Source organism: Balaenoptera ricei, chromosome 16 (genome assembly GCF_028023285.1).
Source record: "Balaenoptera ricei isolate mBalRic1 chromosome 16, mBalRic1.hap2, whole genome shotgun sequence".
Lineage (NCBI taxonomy): Eukaryota > Metazoa > Chordata > Mammalia > Artiodactyla > Balaenopteridae > Balaenoptera > Balaenoptera ricei.
In genome coordinates this window covers 66,183,884-66,204,565 of record NC_082654.1, presented here as the reverse complement: position 1 = coordinate 66,204,565, position 20,682 = coordinate 66,183,884, and the positions used below count along the sequence as shown (strand labels likewise).

Here is a 20,682-nt window from a genome sequence, read left to right as displayed (position 1 = left end):
AAAAATAAGAACAAAAGTGGAAGAACTCACACTTCCCAATCTAAAACTTTCTACAAAGCTATAGTAAGGAAAACAGTGTGGTGGTATTGCCATAAGGACAAATGTAAACAAATGGGATATTGAGAGTCCAGAAATAAACCCCCACATTTACAGTCAATTGGTTTTTTTACAATTCTACCAAGACAATTCGATTGGGAAAGAACAGTCTTTTCTACAAATAGGCTGGGACAACTGGATATCCACATGCAAAAGAATGAAGTTGGGGCTTCCCTGGTGACGCAGTGGTTACGAATCCGCCTGCCAATGCAGGGGACACAGGTTCGATCCCTAGTCCAGGAAGATCCCACATGCTGCGGAGCAACTAAGCCCATGCGCCACAACTACTGAAGCCCACGTGCCTAGAGCCCATGCTCCACAACAGGAGAAGCCACTGCAATGAGAAGCCCACGCACTGCTACAAAGAGTAGCCCCTGCTCGCTGCAACTAAAGAAAGCCCACATGCAGCAACGAAGACCCAACACAGCCAAAAATAAAAATAAATAAATTTTTTTTAAATGAAGCTGAATCCCATATACAAATATTAACTCAAAACGGTCAAAATGTAAGAGCTAAAGTTATAAGAAAAAAATATAGAAGTAAATCTTTGTGACTTTGGATTAGGCAATGGCTCCTTAGATATAATGCCAAAATCGCAAGCACAGCAGCAAAAGAAAAAATGAAAAATTGTACTTCATCAAAACTGAAATGTTTGTGCTTCAAAGAACACCATCAAGAAAGTGAAAAGACAAGACATAGACTGGGAGAAAATATTTGCAAATCATAGATCTGATGAAGGAGTTGTATCTAAAATGTATAAAAAACTCTTACAACTTAATAAAAAGACCAATACCTTCATTTAAAAATTGGCAAGGGACTTGAATAGACATTTCTCCAAAGATATACAAATGGCCAATAAGCACATGGGAAGCTGCTCAACATCATTAGTCACTGGGGAAGTACAAATCAGAACCACAGTGAGATACCACTGCACACCTACCAGAATGATTTTTTAAAAAAAGATAGATAATAACAAGTGTTGGTGAGGATGTGGAGAAATTGGAAGCCTCATACAGGTGGGATTGTAAAACAATGTTCCTGCTTTGAACTACAGTTTGGTAGTTCCTCAAAATGTTAAACATAGAATTACCATCTGACCCAAGAATTTCAACCCTAAGTATATGCTCAAGAGAACTGAAAACATATGTCCACACATATAAAAAACTTGTATATGAATGCCCATAGCAGCTTTATTCATACTAGCTAAAAAGTGGAAACAACTCAAATGTCTGTCAACCAATAGGTGGATAAACAAAATGTGGTATATGCTACAACATGGATGAACCTTGAAAACATTATGCTAAATGAAAGAAGATAGTCACAAAAGGCCACTTACTGTGTGATGCCATTTATATGAAATAGTCAGAATAGACAAATCTATACAGTAATTAGATTCGTGATTGCCAGGGGCTGGGCAGGGGGGAATGGGAAGTGATTGCTAATGAATATAGAGTTTCTTTCGTGTTCACAACAATTTTATGAGGTGGATATTATTAGTATTATTCACATTTTACATAGTCTAAGGCTGAAGGAGGTTCGTATAACTTGCCCCAAGTCCCTAAGCTACAAGTGATGGAGCCACAATTCAAACCCAAGCCTGCCAGGCTCCCCAACTGGGAAGGCTACACTTGACTGCCTTCCTGCCCCTTCCATTTTCCTGCAATACATATTACCCTCTAATCTCCACTTTCTCCTTCATCTCCAGGGATAATAAAAATCTTCCTTATTCATCACTAAGATCCAGGTTGTACCCTTGAGAAACTCAGAGTCTAGTAAGGAAGCAGACATATAAGCAAATCATTTCAATACAGTGTGATAAAGAGAAATATAGAAGCAAGACTCGTTCTGCATGGGGAGTCAGGACATACTGTACTAGTTTTCTAAACACTTGGAGTCATCCTTGACTCTTCTCTTTCTCTCACATTTCATTTCTAATTCATTAGCAAATCCTGTTGGCTCTACTTTAAAATGTATCCAAGATCTGACCTCTTGTCCCTGCCTCCACTGCCATCCCTCTGGTCCAAGCCACCATCCTCTCTTGGCTGGATTATTATACTAGCTTCTCAACTGATCTCCCTGCCTTTGCCTCAGTCTATGTTCTACACAGCAGTCAGAGTGATCTTTTTAAAAATAATTCACATAGGGAATTCCCTGGCACTCCAGTGGTTAGGACTCTACTTGCACTGCGGGGGGTGCGGGTTCAATCCCTGGTCAGGGAACTAAGATCACACAAGCTGATCCCACAAGCCGCACAGCCCAAAAAAGAAAAAAAAAAAAAAGTCACATAATGTCACTCCTCTGCTCAAAATTACTTCCATTTCCAATTACTTTTCATTTCTCTTAGAATTAAACTGAAAATTCTTACCATGGCTACTAAGTCTGACATGCTCTGCCTGCCTTCTGCCCCTCTCTTCCTTCTCTGACCTCATTTTTAAAAAATATTTATTTATTTTTTTATTTTTGGCTGTGTCGGGTCTTAGTTGGGGCATGCAGGATCTTTCATTGCAGCGCATGGGCTCAGTAGTTGTGGCACTCAGTCTCTCTAGTTGTGGCGCACGGGCTCAGTGGTTGTGGCACTTGGGCTTAGTTGCCCCACAGCATGTGGGATCTTAGTTCCCCAGCCAGGGATCTAACCCACGTCCCCTGCATTGGAAGGCAGATTCTTAACCACTGGACCACCAGGAAAGTCCCCTCCTATTCCTCCTATTTTCCCCATCTCCCTTGCTACAGCCATAGTAGCTTCCCTGATGTTCCCTGAGTACACCAAGCACACTCCAGCCCCAGGACTTGGCACTTGCTGTCCTTTCTACCAATAACACTTTCACCCCAAGCACTCACATGACTTACTTCCTCCAGATGTCAGCTCAGATGTTGTCTTGTCGATGGAGTTTTCTCTGACCATGCTACATAAAATAACTGCCCACTCCATCAGTCCCATTCCTTTATCTTCCTTGCCCTGCTTTACTTTTCTTCATAGTACCCGCTGACATTATATATAGTTATTTGTTTATGATCTATCTCCTCCATGAGAATACAAACCCCATGAAGGCAGAGACTTTGTTTTGTTTCTGCTGCATCCCTTGTACTAGAGCAGTGTCGTAGGTGCTCACAAAGTATTTGTTCAATGAATGAATGAGTGAATGCTTCCAATTTGGATGTGAATATAAAGATATTCATATAATGCTATTCCCTGAGCTCTAAACAGCAAAGAAATGACACATGCCCTTAAAACATTTTGTGAATTAGGCACGTTTTAATAGTATCAATGGGAAAAATAATTAAAATTATCCTGATGGTGCTTAAAAATACCTCATGGAGGGCTTCCCTGGTGGCGCAGTGGTTGAGAGTCTGCCTGCTAGTGCAGGGGACACGGGTTCGAGCCCTGGTCTGGGAGGATCCCACGTGCCACGGAGCAGCTGGACCCGTGAGCCACAGCTGCTGAGCCTGCGCGTCTGGAGCCTGTGCCCCGCAACGGGAGGGGCCGCGATAGTGAAAAGGCCCGCGCACCGCAATGAAGAGCGGTCCCCGCACCGCGATGAAGAGTGGCCCCCGCTTGCCGCAACTAGAGAAAGCCCTCGCGCGAACCGAAGACCCAAACACAAACAAAAAATAAATAAATAAATAATAAAGTAGCTATTAAAGAATCAATGAGTTAGGAAGCAAGCTTTAAAAAAAAAAAAAAAAAAAAAAAAAAAAAAAAAAAAATACCTCATGGAAAGTAGTCAATATCCTCTGAAACAGAAGATGTTAGGGCAAATGTACAGTCAATACTGATGGTACCACCATACCAATTGTGAAACTACTGAAATACTTCTGTACCTCAGTTGGTACAGAGCTGCTGTTCCTGAGCTCTGCTCCCCCAAACACCACCACTTCAAGTGTTCCTCCAGCAGCCAGAGAAACTGCCAACCATGGCAGGGCACCTCCAGGACCCTGTCCAAAGCTGGGCAGCACAGGTACGTAATAGGTCATTTAAGATCACTGCTGGAGGTAGTAGCAATTAACAGATTAAAGGGAAGACCCTAAAGATGGGGTTATTAAAAGCTAAGGAAAACAAACACATAAAAAACATCTTGCAATAGCTGCTAGCTCCAGTGAGTAATCCTTCCTGTTGCTGACGACAGTGTAAATGTCCCAATGTATAAATGAGGTGTCACTTTTTCCAACGGGATAAAAAGCTCATTAAATTATCACCATGGATGCACATGCCAGTTACTACTAGAGCAGAGGTTGTAAAGGTTTACATTTTTATCTATGATTCACCTTCTGTTTGCACATAATTGTTGGCCTCATTTTCCAGAGTTTCCGGAATGAAAGAATTATTCTAATATCAATCCCTCAACAGCAGTTGATAAGCAGAAAGCAAAAGAGACCTTACCTTTCCTGTTAGGTGGCCTTTTCCTTGTTCCATACCCTTCACCACATTTAATAAAAATGAGTTTGGATTTATATTTGTCCTTTAATATATCAGCTAATCAAATGAATCATACAAGATAAACATATACCAGTTCTGGGAAGAGAGATCTCATTTTATAAGCTTATACAAGCAAATGATGATGGAACCTTTAAGAGACATTCTGATTTAACTCCTAGGTCTACTTTGAAAATACAGAGGTTCTTTTAATTCATATTTCATAGTATAATTTGTATTATTATTATTATAGCCACAATTTAAATGTAGGCCACTTACAATTACTTGAGAAATAATAATAATAATATGATATCAGGGAATGCTTTGAAAACAATCTGGAGGAAAATACACCAACTGTTAATAGTGGTTGTCTAGCAAAAAGAGATAAGAGCAGACTTTCACTTTCAACATTATTTAACACTGTATGTTATTTTTATTCCAAGGGGGAAAAAGCAATAAAGAGATTTTAAAGTAGGAAAACATTGAAACATTGAAAGATTTCAGTTAGTAAGAGACAAAGGGTTCCCCTTCTTCAAATATTCAAATGTCTTTGAAGCCTGCAAATCAATAACAAAAATACCATTTCACGGGTCCTTAATTTAGTTTGAAATCCCTTTCTTCAGGCTCAAGAGAAGTTAATAAAGCATCGGTCTGAAACCATTACTGTTATGTGCACATAGGACTGGCATGAGTACCAGCCAGAGGCTTTTGATCTCAGTAACACGATTTCTATAGCACAACCAGTCCTGCCTACATCACCCACAACTGCAGAGCAAAGATCTCTAAAAGCCTTAGATTTAGATTTTTTTTTAATGAGAGTGAGAACGATCTAATGTTTACTTACAAAAAGAAAACTATCCCATTTTGTTAAATTTTTATCTTGGAATGCTGCATAAAAACAAGAAAAGAAAGTCCACTGACTCATAATAGCCAACATTCATTGAGTTCTTCCTACATGCGAGATACATCATTTAATCCTCACAGCAGACACATGAAGTAATAATATGCTATTAGTCTACCCATTCTACCTAGGAGTATGTTGAGGCTCAAAGAGGTTGCCCAAAATCAACTAGCTCATAAGTGGGAGCTAGGAGCAATCCAGACAGACAAACCTGTGTTCATATCTACTACTCTGTCATGCTACCAAATCAGTCATTTCAGTGGCAGTGGTTGAGACTACATTTAGCAAACCAAAAAAGTGTATATACAAGTTTGATTTCTTCTACCTGCAGTTGTTCTAAAGGCTTAGCCTTTCACCTTAATGAAATATGTTTCAAAATCTGTCCAACATATTCTGGATTTCAGTCAAGCTAAAATCAGCATCAGGGTGAATTTTTGTTTCACATTTTAAAATATTTTTATCAGTAACCTTAACCCTTCTCCAAGTGTGTAAAGAACCACTTAAATTTTCAGAAAGCCATATTAATCCAAATTAAGTAAATGGATGCTTAAACAGATTTCAAAGCAATTTCTACCCAAAGGTTGAATCATCTATCTACTGCAAGCCTGACAAGGGAAGATATTGATGTCTGTGTACCTTTTCATTTTAAACAATATTTACACAGTCCAGTGTTTCTCTGAACAAGAAGCCTTGAGGTAGCCCATACATGAAAACCCCCAACACTATGGCAGCTAGAATGGCAATGATTGCACAATGATTCATCATGCATCCTGAATAGAAATTGTTTGCTGGGACAGAAAAACAGCTCAAAGCCACGCTTCACTGGAGAGGAGCCCAGTTAAAGAATAATCTGTGGTGGTGGGGTTTTTTTAAGTGTTTATCAAATTTTTATACTTTTATGCTAGGACATCTATCTTAATATTAACTCTAGTTTAGAGAGGTAATTCATATGTCTCCTACAGAAATGTTCACGAATTCATTCTTTCACTCATTCAAGAAATTATGTGCACAAAGTAGCTGTCCTCCATGGCAGGTGCTGTGCTAGGTGCAAGGCATACCACTTTGAATGAGATAAGCAGGAAGCCAGCCTCACTGAGCTTCCAGTATGACTAATAAACAAATTGTCAACAAGAGGACAATATGATACACAGTTGGCCACCTGACGTGTATGTTGGGTGCTCTGGGGCACACATAAATCCCAGAGGAAGTGATGGCTAAGCTGAGACCTGACTCAGGAGCACGACCCAACCAATCAAAAGCAGGGCAGGGAGGTGGGCAGGACTCGGGGATGTTCCAGGCAGAGAACATAATAGGTATAAAGGTCTGAAGAGTGGAGAGCAGGGCACATGAAGGAACCAAGGTAGTTGTGAGTGGCTGAAACATGGGGTTGTAAGCATGGTGGTGGAGAGAAAATGAGGATAGAGAGATAAGTGGGGGGAGCACAGCATGAAGGGGCTTGCACCTAAGGGCCCAGCAATGGCAAAGAATGAACTATTGCTACACGTACAATATGGGTAAATATCACAGACATAAGGTAAAGCGAAAGAAGCTACACGCAGAAGAATACATACTGTATGATTCCATTTACATGAAATTCAAAACTAGGCAAAACTAATCAATGATGATAAAGATCCAAAAATGGGAGAGGGTGCTGACACTGAACAGGAAATTAAAAGGGACTTTCCCTGGGGTGGTGGAAATGTTCTACATCTTCATCTGGGCAGTGGTTAAACTGGTTATATGTGGACAAAAGTTTATCAGGTTTACACTTATGATTTGTTCACATTGCCTTAATAAAAAAGGGGAGGGACTTCCCTGGTGGTCCAGTGATTAGGATTCCATGCTTCCACTGCAGGGGGCCTGGCTTCAATCCCTGGTCAGGGAACTAAGATCCTGAAAGCCATGTGTCGTGGCCAAAAAAAAGGAGGAGGGTCAAATGAGCAGAAATAATAGTTAAGTATCTAACAAAAGATGACTTCATACATTGGAAAATGACTTGTTTATACAAATCAAAGGGATCAATGATTTCTAGAGGAAATTAATTAAGAGATTTACGATAAGGGAAAATTTTTTTTTAATTAATTTATTTATTTATGGCTGTGTTGGATCTTCGTTTCTGTGCGAGGGCTTTCTCTAGTTGCGGCAAGTGGGGGCCACTCTTCATCGCGGTGCGCGGGCCTCTTATTATCGCGGCCTCTCTTGTTGCGGAGCACAGACTCCAGATGCGCAGGCTCAGTAATTGTGGCTCACGGGACTAGTTGCTCCGCAGCATGTGGGATCTTCCCAGACCAGGGCTCGAACCTGTGTCCCCTGCATTGGCAGGCAGATTCTCAACCACTGCGCCACCAGGGAAGCCCCGGAAAATTTTTTTTTAATGAAGAGGGTTTGGGTCTTACCATTTGTGAAATATGGAGTTATAGACAGGTCTTAATCATAATATTTTCCTTATAGAAAAATCATATGTATACACATACTATACACATACCTATAGTATACACATATAGTAAACATAGTCATCAAATTTAAGATAGTATTACCTACCCTGAGGGTAAAATCAGGGTAGGAATACACAAGAGATTTCAACTGCACTGGTAAAGTTTTAAGCTGTGTGATACATACATGGGCATTTGTTATAGTATTATTTGTACTGTTTTGTACATATTAAATCTTTTATTTCTTTCCATAACTAGAAAGAAAGACCACTATTTGCAGTGTGAAGCAATTAAAGGAGTCCTGTAAGGATTCAGGCATGAAATGATACTAGCTTACCTACTGCAGTGGCTCTGAGGATGGAGGGAAGAGGACCTACAGGAGAGAGATGCGGAAGGCAAATCACCAGCATTTGGTAGTCAATCAGATGTAGATGTGAGGCAGAGGAAGGAGACAGGTTTTTGCCTGACCAACTGAATGAATGGTGGTGCCATTTATTGAGATGGGGAAACATAGAAAAATGAGCATGATTTTAAGAGGTGAGAGGAGGATGAATAACAAGTCCAGTTTTTGACAGAGTGACTTTGAATATTTTCAAGAAGCAGTTGAAGCTGCAGTCTGAAACTGAGGAATGAGAACTGAGTTAAGGATAGATTGGAGAGCCATCAACAAATAGCTGATGATTGAAACCACAGACTTGGACAAAACTCCAGAGAAAAAGTGGGGAGTAAACCCAGAAGAGAGTTTAGAAGGGAACCTTAGGACAGAAGGGAAGGAAGTCACAAAGGAGACAGAAAGAGCAGCCCAAGAAGTAGGAGGAAAAGCATAAGGGCATACATATCCTGGTAGCTAAGAAAAAGGAGTGTCAGGAAGGTGAGCTTGGTCAATAGTGCCAAATTCTGATGCAAGCTCAGGGAAGGTAAGGACTAAAACGTGGACCATTGGATTTGGCAGCCAGGAAGTCCTTGGTGACTATCACAAGCACTGTTTCCTAGAAAGGTGAGGAAGAAGTCAGACTGAGATAAAATGAAAAGGGCAAAAGGGAAGTAGAGATACCAACTGTGGACTTCTTTTTCAGGAAGTTTGGCTCTAAAGGGAAGGCAAGAGATAGGGAAGGAGCAGGAGGGCGACAGGTTAAGGAACGATTATTGGTTTGCTTGTATTTTTTCAAGCTGAGATACACAAAAGCATTTATGTATAAATTTATGATCATGAAATTTAAAATATAAAGAAAAAACAAATGTATGAATATATTATTATATAATATATATGGACCTATTCAGGTCTTCAAAATGAAGAAAACACAGCAAGGTTCTCATCAAGACAGCCACCTGGTTACAAACATATTTAAGTCATGTTAACATTTGAGAACTGGTGAAATAAAGCATAAACTGGACAAATTTTAAACCATGAAGCAGAACATTACAGCAGAAAGATAAATGAATATCAAATGACTACTGTTAGAAAAAAGACCGTACCCAATTCCCTCCTCACCTTCCATCTGATAGTGCAAAAACATTCTTTGGCATTGAATGAAAGAATAATTTTGAGTGTAAATAGATAGAAGAAAATGAAGTTACTATTAAAGCCTTTTTAGATCTCTATGCTATACATTTTCATGAGAAACAGCCATTATTAAATACTTACCAGCTTTGGAGTTTTCAGGATGCTTGTCGGGGTGACATTCCAGGGCCCTGACCTTAAATTCTGCCAGGATTTGTTCAGCCTAAAACAAAAATCAATGTTTAAAATAAGGAATCCAATTTGAATGGAATGAAGGAAGAAGTTGGGTGTCAGTTTTCCCCAAAAAAGCCATGATCACCCTACTTTTTATTTTGATCCCTATATTTGTACTTTGACTTTTTACTCTAAGAAATTATTTTCTCAATAACAAAATTCAAAAGGTATCCGGGACTTCCCTGGTGGCGCAGTGGTTAAGAATCCACCTGCCAATGCAGGGGACACGGGTTCGAGCCCTGGTCCAGGAAGATCCCACATGCCGCAGAGCAACTAAGCCCATGCGCCACAACTACTGAGCCTGCACTCTAGAGCCCGTGAGCCACAACTACTGAGCCCGTGTGCCACAACTACTGAAGCCCGCGCACCTAGAGCCCATGCTCCACAGCAAGAGAAGCCACCGCAATGAGAAGCCTGCGCACTGCAACAAAGAGTAGCCCCCGCTCACCGCAACTAGAGAAAGCCCGCGCACAGCAACGAAGACCCAACACAACCAAAAATAAAAATAAATAAATAAAAATAAAATTAAAAAAAAAGAAAGTATCCAATAGAAGTTCTTATTCAAATAGTAGTCTGTGATGACAATTTAACTTGCTACTGTATTTAGATGATGGCCCAAGACACCTATGAGTTCAATATATTTAAATGTCAAAAATGGTCAGATAGGTTTATCCTAAGAATATATAAAAGGTGTGTTCACACATCCGAGTTCTTCAAAGGATGCTTAGCCACGAACCATTATTCAAGATGACTGTCCAGGGACTTCCTTGGCATTCCAGTGATTAAGACTCTGAGCTTCCTTTGCAGGGGGCATGGGTTCAATCCCTGGGCGGGGAACTAAGATCCTGCATGCCATGTGGTGTGGCAAAAAAAATTAAATTTAATTAAATTTTAAAAAATCAATTTAAAAAAAGACTATCCAGTTTATAAATTACCCATTATGAAGTTCTTTCTGTCTGCCTTTTGGCCCTTTTCTTTTTTATTAAGAATTTCACAGTTGGGAATTAGGGGATTAGATAAATGTAGTCAAAAGGTACAAACTTCCAGTTATAAAATAAATAAGTATTAGAGATGCAATGTACAACATGATAAATATAATTAACACTACTATATGTTATATATGAAGGGTGTTAAGAAAGTAAATCCTGGGGCTTTCCTGGTGGCGCAGTGGTTGAGAATCTGCCTGCCAATGCAGGGGACACGGGTTCGAGCCCTGGTCTGGGAAGGTCCCACATGCCGTGGAGCAACTGGGCCCATGAGCCACAACTACTGAGCCTGCGTGTCTGGAGCTTGTGCTCTGCAGCAAGAGAGGCCGTGATAGTGAGAGGCCTGTGCACAGCGATGAAGAGTGGCCCCCACTTGCCGCAACTAGAGAAAGCCCTCGCACAGAAACGAAGACCCAACACAGCTAAAAATAAATAAATAAATAAATATTAAAAAAAAAAAAAAAAAGAAAAAGAAAGTAAATCCTAAGAGTTCTCATCAGAAGGAAAAAAATTTCTATTTCTTTAATTTCATATTTATGTAGATGATGGATGTTCAATAAACTTATTGTGGTAATCATTTCATGATGTATGTAAGTCAAATCATTATGCTGTACACTTCAAACTTATACAGTGCTATATGTCAATTATATCAATAAAATTGGAAGGAAAAATTTTTCACAATTTTAAAAAAAAGGATAAACCTGATAATTTTGTTACCAATAAACAGTTTGGTTAGAGATTTTGATTGGGAAAACAGAAACTTCAACCCAAACTAAAATGAGGTTTGAGGGCCATTTATGATTTTATTTGATTTCACTCACCCATCTAATCCTTATCATCATGAATTATCAAGACTTGGCTTCATTAATTATAATTGCAATGTCAACAGCAGGATACAACAGTGGTTATGTGGCTCTTGGATTCTGATTACTTTGTTTTAAATCCCAGTTCTACCCGGAGACTTTAGGCAAGTTATGTAATTTCTATGTGCCTAGGTTTCCTCATCTTTACGTTTCATGAATAAGTCGAGCACTCAACACAAAGCCCAATCACAGTAAGAACTCAATAATAGTAGCTATTATCAAGTGTCAGTGGTTAAGTAACTTGAACTCATTTAGCTTATTACTATTAAAGCTGAGTTTTTTGTTAACTAAGCAGATGGAATTCAAATCCAATAATCGTAACCACTGTTTTATGTGGCCGAATTCTTCAGACTTAGGGACCTATTATCAAGTTCTATATTTACTATACATGAATTAATGAAAGCAAATTGCCTCTTGTTTGAGAAATGAATTCTTAAGCAGTTCAGCTCAGTATTGTCATAAGATTCATGGGATAAACATTTTTATCAACTCCACATCATCCTTAATCAATTCTCATAAAAAAAAATCTTCTTTTACAATCAAAGACAGGGGCTTCCCTGGTGGCGCAGTGGTTGAGAATCTGCCTGCCAATGCAGGGGACACGGGTTCGAGCCCTGGTCTGGGAAGATCCCTCATGCCGCGGAGCAACTAGGCTCGTGAGCCACAACTACTGAGGCTGCGCATCTGGAGCCTGTGCTCCGCAACAAGAAAGGCCACGATAGTGAGAGGCCCGCGCACTGCGATGAAGAGTGGCCCCCGCTTGCCGCAACTAGAGAAAGCCCTTGCACAGAAACGAAGACCCAACACAGCCAAAAATAAATAAATAAATACAATCAAAGACAGGCTGTATTAGATATGAGTATGTTTAAAGCCCAGACTGATATCTCTACTATTTTCCGTGTTAAGCATGTACTGGGAAACACTTGGAATAACAGGAAGAGATAGATTTCCTAGTAAGAACTGTAATTAATTATGTTTCCTCTTCCTGGGTGCTCCCTTTACCCCTTAGTCACCATAACCTGCTAATAGAATGAAGAAAATTGAGATTGGGACTTGTTTTTAAATTTTAAATATTAAATATTTTAAAGAATCTAGTAGTAAGCATTTTTTAATTAACAAGTAATTTATGAATACTCACGAACTCTCTTTGAAAAAATTTCTATCAATACAGAATTTTTTTTAAAAAATCTTTACTCCTTTTCCCCTAAGATAACAGAATCCTTCAAGACACATTTTTACACACTTATATACATATTTATGTATATATTTTGGGGGGATTTAATAACATAAATGGATAAAATTATACCTATCTATCAAAGGTAGAAAGTTTGGAGGTTTTGTTGTTGTTTTATTTTTTAATTCCTATCCCATCTTTAAAAATTAAGGATAGTCCATATCTGCCTTTCATTACTTTTCAAAGTTTTATTGTCACAAAGTTTATCACAAATCTCCTATGTAGGGCTGGTTCTGGGTAAACTAACCAGTAAAGAGGCTTAGTTTGTCTTGGGCATGTTCTATTTATCTCCTGGGATCACCACCCCACGTGCCTGGTGCCAAGTGTGGCCCATGGACAAGTGAGGCCCTCCATGTCAAGGTCCACTGAATCTTGCCTTCCAGACCCAATGTCCAATGGTCTGGAAAGCTGCCTATCCTATTGGCCAATAAACATACAAAAAAGGTTCAACTTTACTCATAAGTAAATAAATCAAAACATCCATGGGATGATCATGACCAGTGTCAGTGAGGGTGCAAAGAAATGAACTCTCTCATGCTTTCCTGGTGAGGATGTAAATGGTGCAGATTTTCTGGAAATCAATTGGGATATACACATATATAAAAATCCTTGGGAATTCCCTGGCGGTCCAGTGGTTAGGACTCCACGCTTTCACTGCCGAGGGCCCAGGTTCGATCCCTGGTCGGGGAACTAAGATCCCACAAGACAGGTAGCACGGCCAAAAAAATAAATTAAAAAAAAATTTTTTTAATCCTGTAATTTTTTTCATACTCTTTGATTCAACAATTTCAATTCTATGAATTTGGCTAAGAGGATAATCAGAGGTAGGAAATGGATTTAGTTACAAGAAAGTTCAATGAATTAAAAGTTATACACTTTAGGGCTTCCCTGGTGACGCAGTGGTTAAGAATCCACCTGCCAATGCAGGGGACACAGGTTTGAGCCCTGGTCCGGGAAGATCCCACATGCCGCGGAGCAACTAAGCCCGTGCACCACAACTACTGAACCTGCACTCTAGAGCCGGCGAGCCACAACTACTGAGCCCACGTGCCACAAATACGGAAACCTGTGCACCTAGAGCCCATGCTCTGCAACAAGAGAAGCCACCGCAATGAGAAGCCTGCGCACCGCAACAAAGAGTAGCCCCCGCTTGCCGCAACTAGAGAAAGCCCGCACGCAGCAACAAAGACCCAATGCAGCCAAAAATAAATTAATTCGTTAATTAATTAATTTAATTAAAAAGTTATACATTTTAAACAAAAACCTATGTGCCTAGTAATAGGATATTTGTTAAAGTTAATTGTAATACAGCTATAAGATGGGATATATTGCAGTCATTAAAAAAATCATCTTTTAGTAGAAGACAATAATCAGAGAAATTTTATATAATGCATTCTGTGAGAAAAGGTAAGCTACAAAGTGTTATGTATGGTATAAAACCTTAATGTTTTCTCAAAAGGAATTATGTAACATATGTATATGTGTGTATATGTAAAATAAAGATAATGATAATAATAGCTAAGATTTATTGAGACCTACTATGTGCCAGGCACTGTTCTAAGTACTTTATATATAGCATCTCATTTAATTCCCACAGCAACTCTATGAGGTGGGTACTATTACCATTCCCATTTTGCAGATTAGGAAACCAAGGCATAGGAAAGTTAAGTAATTTTCCCAAAGTCACAGAGCTGCTAAGTGGCAAAGCCAGGATTTCAACTCAGACAGTCTGACTCCAAACACATACAAAAATATACATATAAATATTTATACATATACATATATACTTATTATATAATACATAAATACAGCATATATTCACGCATAATTGGCATGCCTATGTCATACTCCCAAACATTAAGCATTTTTCTCTCTGCTCTCTTCATACTCATTTCTTTATTGAACATATATTAATTTTAGAAATTAAATTTTAAAACTTAAAAACTTATCTTTTCCATATCCTAATAGCACAGTATTTTGCTCTGTGCCAGGAAATACTCGTGTGCAATAGGGACTAATTTGATTCCCACTTGAACGGATCTTCTCCAGCTTTTCCCTGGCCACACAAATGCCCTCTGACTCTCCCTCCATGCATTTAAATTTTAACCAAGTAAGATCGTTTCATGCCCCATCTCTTCTCTGAAGTCTTCTCAGATATTCTTTCCTTAATTCCTGTTGCACTTATAAACAGTACCGCACAGCACAGTACTTATTTGTCCTGGAATTGTTTCCTCTGTATGAGCTTTGATTCTTCGACTGGATGCCAATTTCCTTACACACTCGCACCATGTCTCACTTTTTTGTTTTGTTCTCCCCCCATCACGTCTAGTACTGGACCAATGCCAAGTGTTGAACGAATACTTGATTATAGACTGACAGATATTCTTCAAATAACATGACTGTAGTGTAATAGGAGCGTTCTGAAAATGTGATTTATTCATTAAAAGAATGCAGTGATTCGTGTGCTGGAAATGTATATGCTACAGAATATGTTGCAGAAAAGACAAGACTCATTTTAATAAGTGGGTTAACATCCATCATTTTGATTTACTTAGTTTGAAACTGGATTTTTCCCACAAAACACCCGATATTAATAATATCCTTGAAATAGATTTCATGAGAGATCATCTTACATCATTCTAATGAAATAATTAATTAACATGAGCTATAGAAGTGATTTGAGCCATAAAATATACAATGGTAATACTGGGTTAAAATCCATAAAATACAATAACTATCTATTAATCCACAGTGACAAAAATAGTTGAATAAGTAAGTAAATGTGGGAGAAGGGGTAGCTTTTCTTTACAGAAGAATTCCAAGTAATAAATGCAAATGGATGAGGAAAATAGAAAGTCACCATTAGGCAAACACCATAACAGTAACTCTTATAGGCAAGATTCCCTAAAGGATGCTAAAATCAGTGGGTGAATGTTTGAGGAGAAACACTGTGGTCTCAAAGAACTGTCACCAATATATTTGTTAACTACAAAAGAGAAAATAGTAACCCTACACTGCAAAAACCTGGCAGAAGAAAGCTGACAGACACATCTTAACCAAATGATCAACATTAATAAGACATATCTACATCAGGTACCCCTGAAATGATGCACTGAGAAAGGCACACCATCACTTCTGGGGTGTTCTTTCCAAAAACACATAAACTCACTCTAATCATGGGAAAAGATCAAGCAAACCAAAATTGAGGGACATTCTACAAAACAACTCACCACTACTCTTCAAAGTGTCCAGGTCTTGAAAGACAAGGAAGATATGAAAATTTGTCATTTTGGAGGAAAATAAGGGAACCAGACAACCAAGTACAATAAAGGATCCTGGCTTGGATCTTGAAAGAGGAAAAAGGGCATTAGTAGAAAAATTGATGAAATTGGAAGGAGCCCTATACTTTAGATCAGGGGTTGACTAACTCTGGCCCACAGCCCACATCTGGCCCACCACCTGTTTTTAAAATAAAGTTTTATTGGAAGACAACCATGGTCATTCATTTACATGTTATCTATAGCTACTTTCTCACAATGGCCGAATTGAGTGGTTGTGGCAGAGACCATAAATCCTGCAAAATCTAAAATATTTGCTATCTCAGGGTCAGCACCAAGATGACACAAGCAGGGACTTCTGTGGCGGTCCAGCAGTTAAGAATCTGCATTCCCAATGCAGGGGACACGGGTTCGATTCCTGGTCAGGGAACTAAGATCCCGCTTGCCGCACATGCCAAAAAACAAACAAACAAACAAAAGATGAGACAAGCAGGACACCTGGGTTTAAGGAAGTACTCACTCTCTCTCAGGTCGCTGCACTTGCAGAAACCCTGAGAGTTAGTGCCTCCTTAAATTTTGCATCATAAGCACTCTGCTTGCCTCACCCTAGTGCTGACCCTGTCTCTCTGGTCCTTTACAAAAAATGCTTGATAACCACTGGTTGAGTTAATACTATTGTACCAATGTTAATTTTCTGATTTTGATAATTGTACTACCATAAAATATGATGTTAACATTAAGGAAGCTGGGTGAAGTGCATACAAGAACTCTATTATGTTTGCAACTTTTCTGTAAGCCAAAAATTATTCCAATATAGATGGAGCACAGAGGATTTTTAGAGCAGAGAAACTACTCTCTATGATACACTATGATAAGGTGGATAAATGTCATTATACACTTGTCCAAACCCACAGAAAGTACAAACCCAAGAGTGAACCATAATGTAAACTATAGACTTTGGGTGATGATGATGTGTCAATGTAGGTTCATCAGTTGTAACTCTGGTGGGTATGTGGATAATGGGAGAAGCTATGCATCAGTGGAGGGGGCAGGTATATGGGAAACCTCTGTATCTTGCCCCCCATTTTGCTATGAACCTAAAATTGCTCTTCAAAAAATTCTATTAAAAATCATTTCAAAATAAAATATTTTAAAAATAATGTGAATTATAGAAGAGAATGGGGACTTCCCTGGTGGTGCAGTGGTTAAGAATCCGCCTACCAATGCAGGGCACACAGGTTCGAGCCCTGGTCCAGGAAGATCCCACATGCCGCGGAGCAACTAAGCCCGTGCGCCAAAACTACTGAGCCTGTACTCTAGAGCCCGCGAGCTACAACTACTGAAGCCTGCACACCTAGAGCCCGTGCTTCGCAACAAGAGAAGCCACTGCAATGAAAAGCTCGTGCACCACAAGGAAGAGTAGCCCTCTCCTGCAGCAACTAGAGAGAGCCCACACGCAGCAACGAAGACCCAACGCAGCCAAAAATAAATTAATTAATTGATTTTAAAAAAATAGAATAGAATGAATTTATGAAGTTCCAAGTGTACAGTGTTACTGTGAGGCCAAAACAAATCCCTCAACCACGACAACTTACTATATGCCAGGCACCATTCTAAGCACCTTATGTATCATGTCTCATTTAATCCCAACAACACCTCCATGAGGTGAGTACTATTATTATCCCCATTTGCAGATTAGGAAACCCATCCATAGAAAAGTTAAATAATTTTCCCAAGGTCACATAGCCAATAAATGGTTAAGATTTAAACCCAGGTGGTCTGAAGTCAATGAGAAAGAGAACTAGAAAAAAAAATAAGTGTTTCTATTTATTGAGTTTTTGCTCAGTTTTCAAGTCCATGAAATCTTGAAATGAAAAAGTCTTCTTATTACTACTGAAATGATGACCAGATATTAAAAAATCAATTAAGATCCACACCCAAGAGGATGCCTTACACCACTAGTGTGTGGTATATGCATCAATAAGGACTTCAGAAGATTTCATAGCATGCGTCTATGTAAAATCTGATATAGGGAGAAAAAGCTAACTGATTTGGGCTCAAATTTCAGTAAATGTTTTTGAACGGGGGTATTTGTTTTCTACTCAACAGCATGGAAATCCTCCCATGGCCTCATATATGTCATTTAATTAATTTCCAACAGACGCTTTAAAGTGTAAGAACTGTATACTAAAGCAAAGAATTATGTGTGTATCTAACTCAATTGTTGTAAGTAGAATCAAAATATCAAGCTGCTTTGAAATTATAACTGCTAAATTGCTCTTGGATAGGAACAGTTCTGGTTAATTTTTTAGAGCATCAGATCAAGGAATATGTGAAGTAAAGAAAATCCATGCAACACAATTTAAGTAAAGGAAATGTCATAGTAATACTCAAAAAAAGGCATTAAAATATTTTTCAGTGAGAAGGATACACATAAAAAGAGGGGAGAGGGGAATTCCCTGGCAGTCCAGTGGTCAGGACTCCGCCCTTCCACTGCAGGGGGCAGGGGTTTGATCCCTGGTCAGGGAACTAAGATCCCGCAAGCCGAGCGGTGTGGCGAAAACAAACAAACAAAAAGGCGGGGCAGGGGGGAAGATATATATAAAAAGAATCGACAAAATTGTGACAGGTCATTGCATTTTAAATAAATGACTGTTACCTACACATGCTATGCCATTGACAGAATTAGTAAAATACATCCGGAAGAAGGAATGTCAAGACAATGCTTTTATTCTCCTTTTAATATATGCTACGGTATACACAGAGTATGACTGTAACTGGTAACCACAAAATGAAACTGTTATAAACATAAATAAACAACAGGATCATTTTTTTTAGTCTATTCAAGACTAATCTCTCTTTGTAGAAAGATTGAAAAGACAATAACATAACTACAAAAGACTGACTAAAGGGTCAAGAGATTTATTAAGGGGATATTACAGCCTTTACTTTATAACCCAGCATGACAATATTTTTTATAAATCCGAATCGTGAAACTTTTCAAATTAAATTATGTTCCTTTGATTCAAATAGTTCCTTCAAAAATTATTTGGCAAGAGTATAATCCAAACTATGAATAACACATAATAAGCTTTCTCAGTTGCTATAAGTGTGTTTAACTACAAGGTACCTAAGATAATTTCCTCAGGGTGACGAAATTAGAGAGAATCCTTTGTGTCCAATATTATTCTATTCTCCAAACAAAACGAAGTACATTTTATTACTTAACTCCAGCCTTATGAAACAAAGATGAATAGAAAAATAATTTGCTTTAAAATATTTTAATATTAATAGCTATATTTTAGTAATAAAATAAAATAAATATTTTAATACTTGTTATATAAATATAAAATAATACGAATATATTTAATAATATAATTGAAATATATTTCATATTCATCTCAATATTTAAAATATTAAAAAACGGTAAATAAATGAAATGTTTAACAATAAGAGAATAACCAATTGTGGTACAATAGTAAAATGAAATATGCAATCATTAACATATATATGAAGAATCTTTAGTAGCCTGGAGAAATCCTTGTTAAAATGTTAATGGATAAAAAGCGAACTTGTCTTCAAAAATACATATATAGGAAAAAGCCTGGTGATTAATATACCAAACATTAATAGTGTTACCCTTGGGAGGTAGAATTATAAATGAGCTTTCCATAATTTAAAAAACTTTTACAACCTTTATAATTATCTACGGGGACCTTTAAAAACATTGTTCCATTATAGATCAAGTGAACAATTACAGAGTTTTCACACATTTTGTTTCAGAAGCCAGACTTTAAAGAAGTAATTCCTCTCACACAATTTGAAGTATTAACATAAAAGGGTGTTTCTTGGTTTATATAATTTAACTGCTCACATAAAACTACATATTTTAATAAAACATTTTAAAATCACTAATTACTAGAAAATTACATCTCATCTCAATTACAGTGTAAATTACCATAATAAAGATATAGCTTATGTATACTATGAAACACTGCCAATAGCAATTACAATTAAATTTCAAATATGTATTTTTAGTATATTTGAAATAAAGTCTATGGCCATGTGCCAGAATACACATATTCAATCAGAAGCTTCCATAAAACTGAAAAAGGACACTATTCAAATAAAGACCCAGCACATATTTAAGTCCTTAACTTTCTCTGAGCCAAATGTGCTTTAAAATAATACAAGATTAGATTTTTAGGCAGCGTAAGTTCCCAATTAAAACCTTAAATAAAAACTTGAAATACTGTTGTGAAAAAGAACGGCATTATTCACTTCCTTACCGAAGACAGTTCATCACATCCCAGTAACATGTAGTAATCTTCAGTATCTTCCAACCTGTAATTCAGTATCGCGTCCATTTAGATTACTAAATCAGCTTTTCTTCCCTCTGAAACAAGAGGCACAATGAACTGCGAATTAACAGGAAAAGCCTTATGAGGTCTGGTTTACAGCTGCGCGTTCCAAACGACAATAACTAGATTTAAGTCTGGCCACAGTCAACACACCAGATGTCATCCTAGACCTTTGTAAACTCTACCTTTCATTGGCTGTTTATACAAGAGAAAAGAATAGCCCACGAGCAGAACTGTTGCAGTGCTGCCTGGGATCTGTAGTTTGAATTCATGTAAGCGACGTAGATAAACCATTCCTTTCATGAGTTGACAAAGACTGTCCATTTTTACACACTCCCCAAATTGGCCATCTTTTCATCTCCTATATATTTTTGTCTTTTTCCAT

General features: G+C 38.2%; 1 protein-coding gene across 1 annotated transcript in view; it reads right to left on the bottom strand.

Annotated features, from left to right (window-relative positions):
- The window catches only part of DNAJC12 (DnaJ heat shock protein family (Hsp40) member C12), a 34,189-nt gene extending 13,733 nt beyond the window's left edge, over nt 1–20,456 (bottom strand). Inside the window, exons 1-2 of the mRNA XM_059899912.1 lie at nt 20,226–20,456; nt 9,486–9,564 (exon numbers count right to left, since the gene is read on the bottom strand). Of these exons, the coding sequence (XP_059755895.1) occupies nt 9,486–9,564; nt 20,226–20,303 (157 nt within the window). The 5' untranslated portion in view covers nt 20,304–20,456. The remainder of the gene's footprint in view (nt 1–9,485; nt 9,565–20,225) is intronic.
- Between the last annotated feature and the right edge of the window lie 226 nt (nt 20,457–20,682).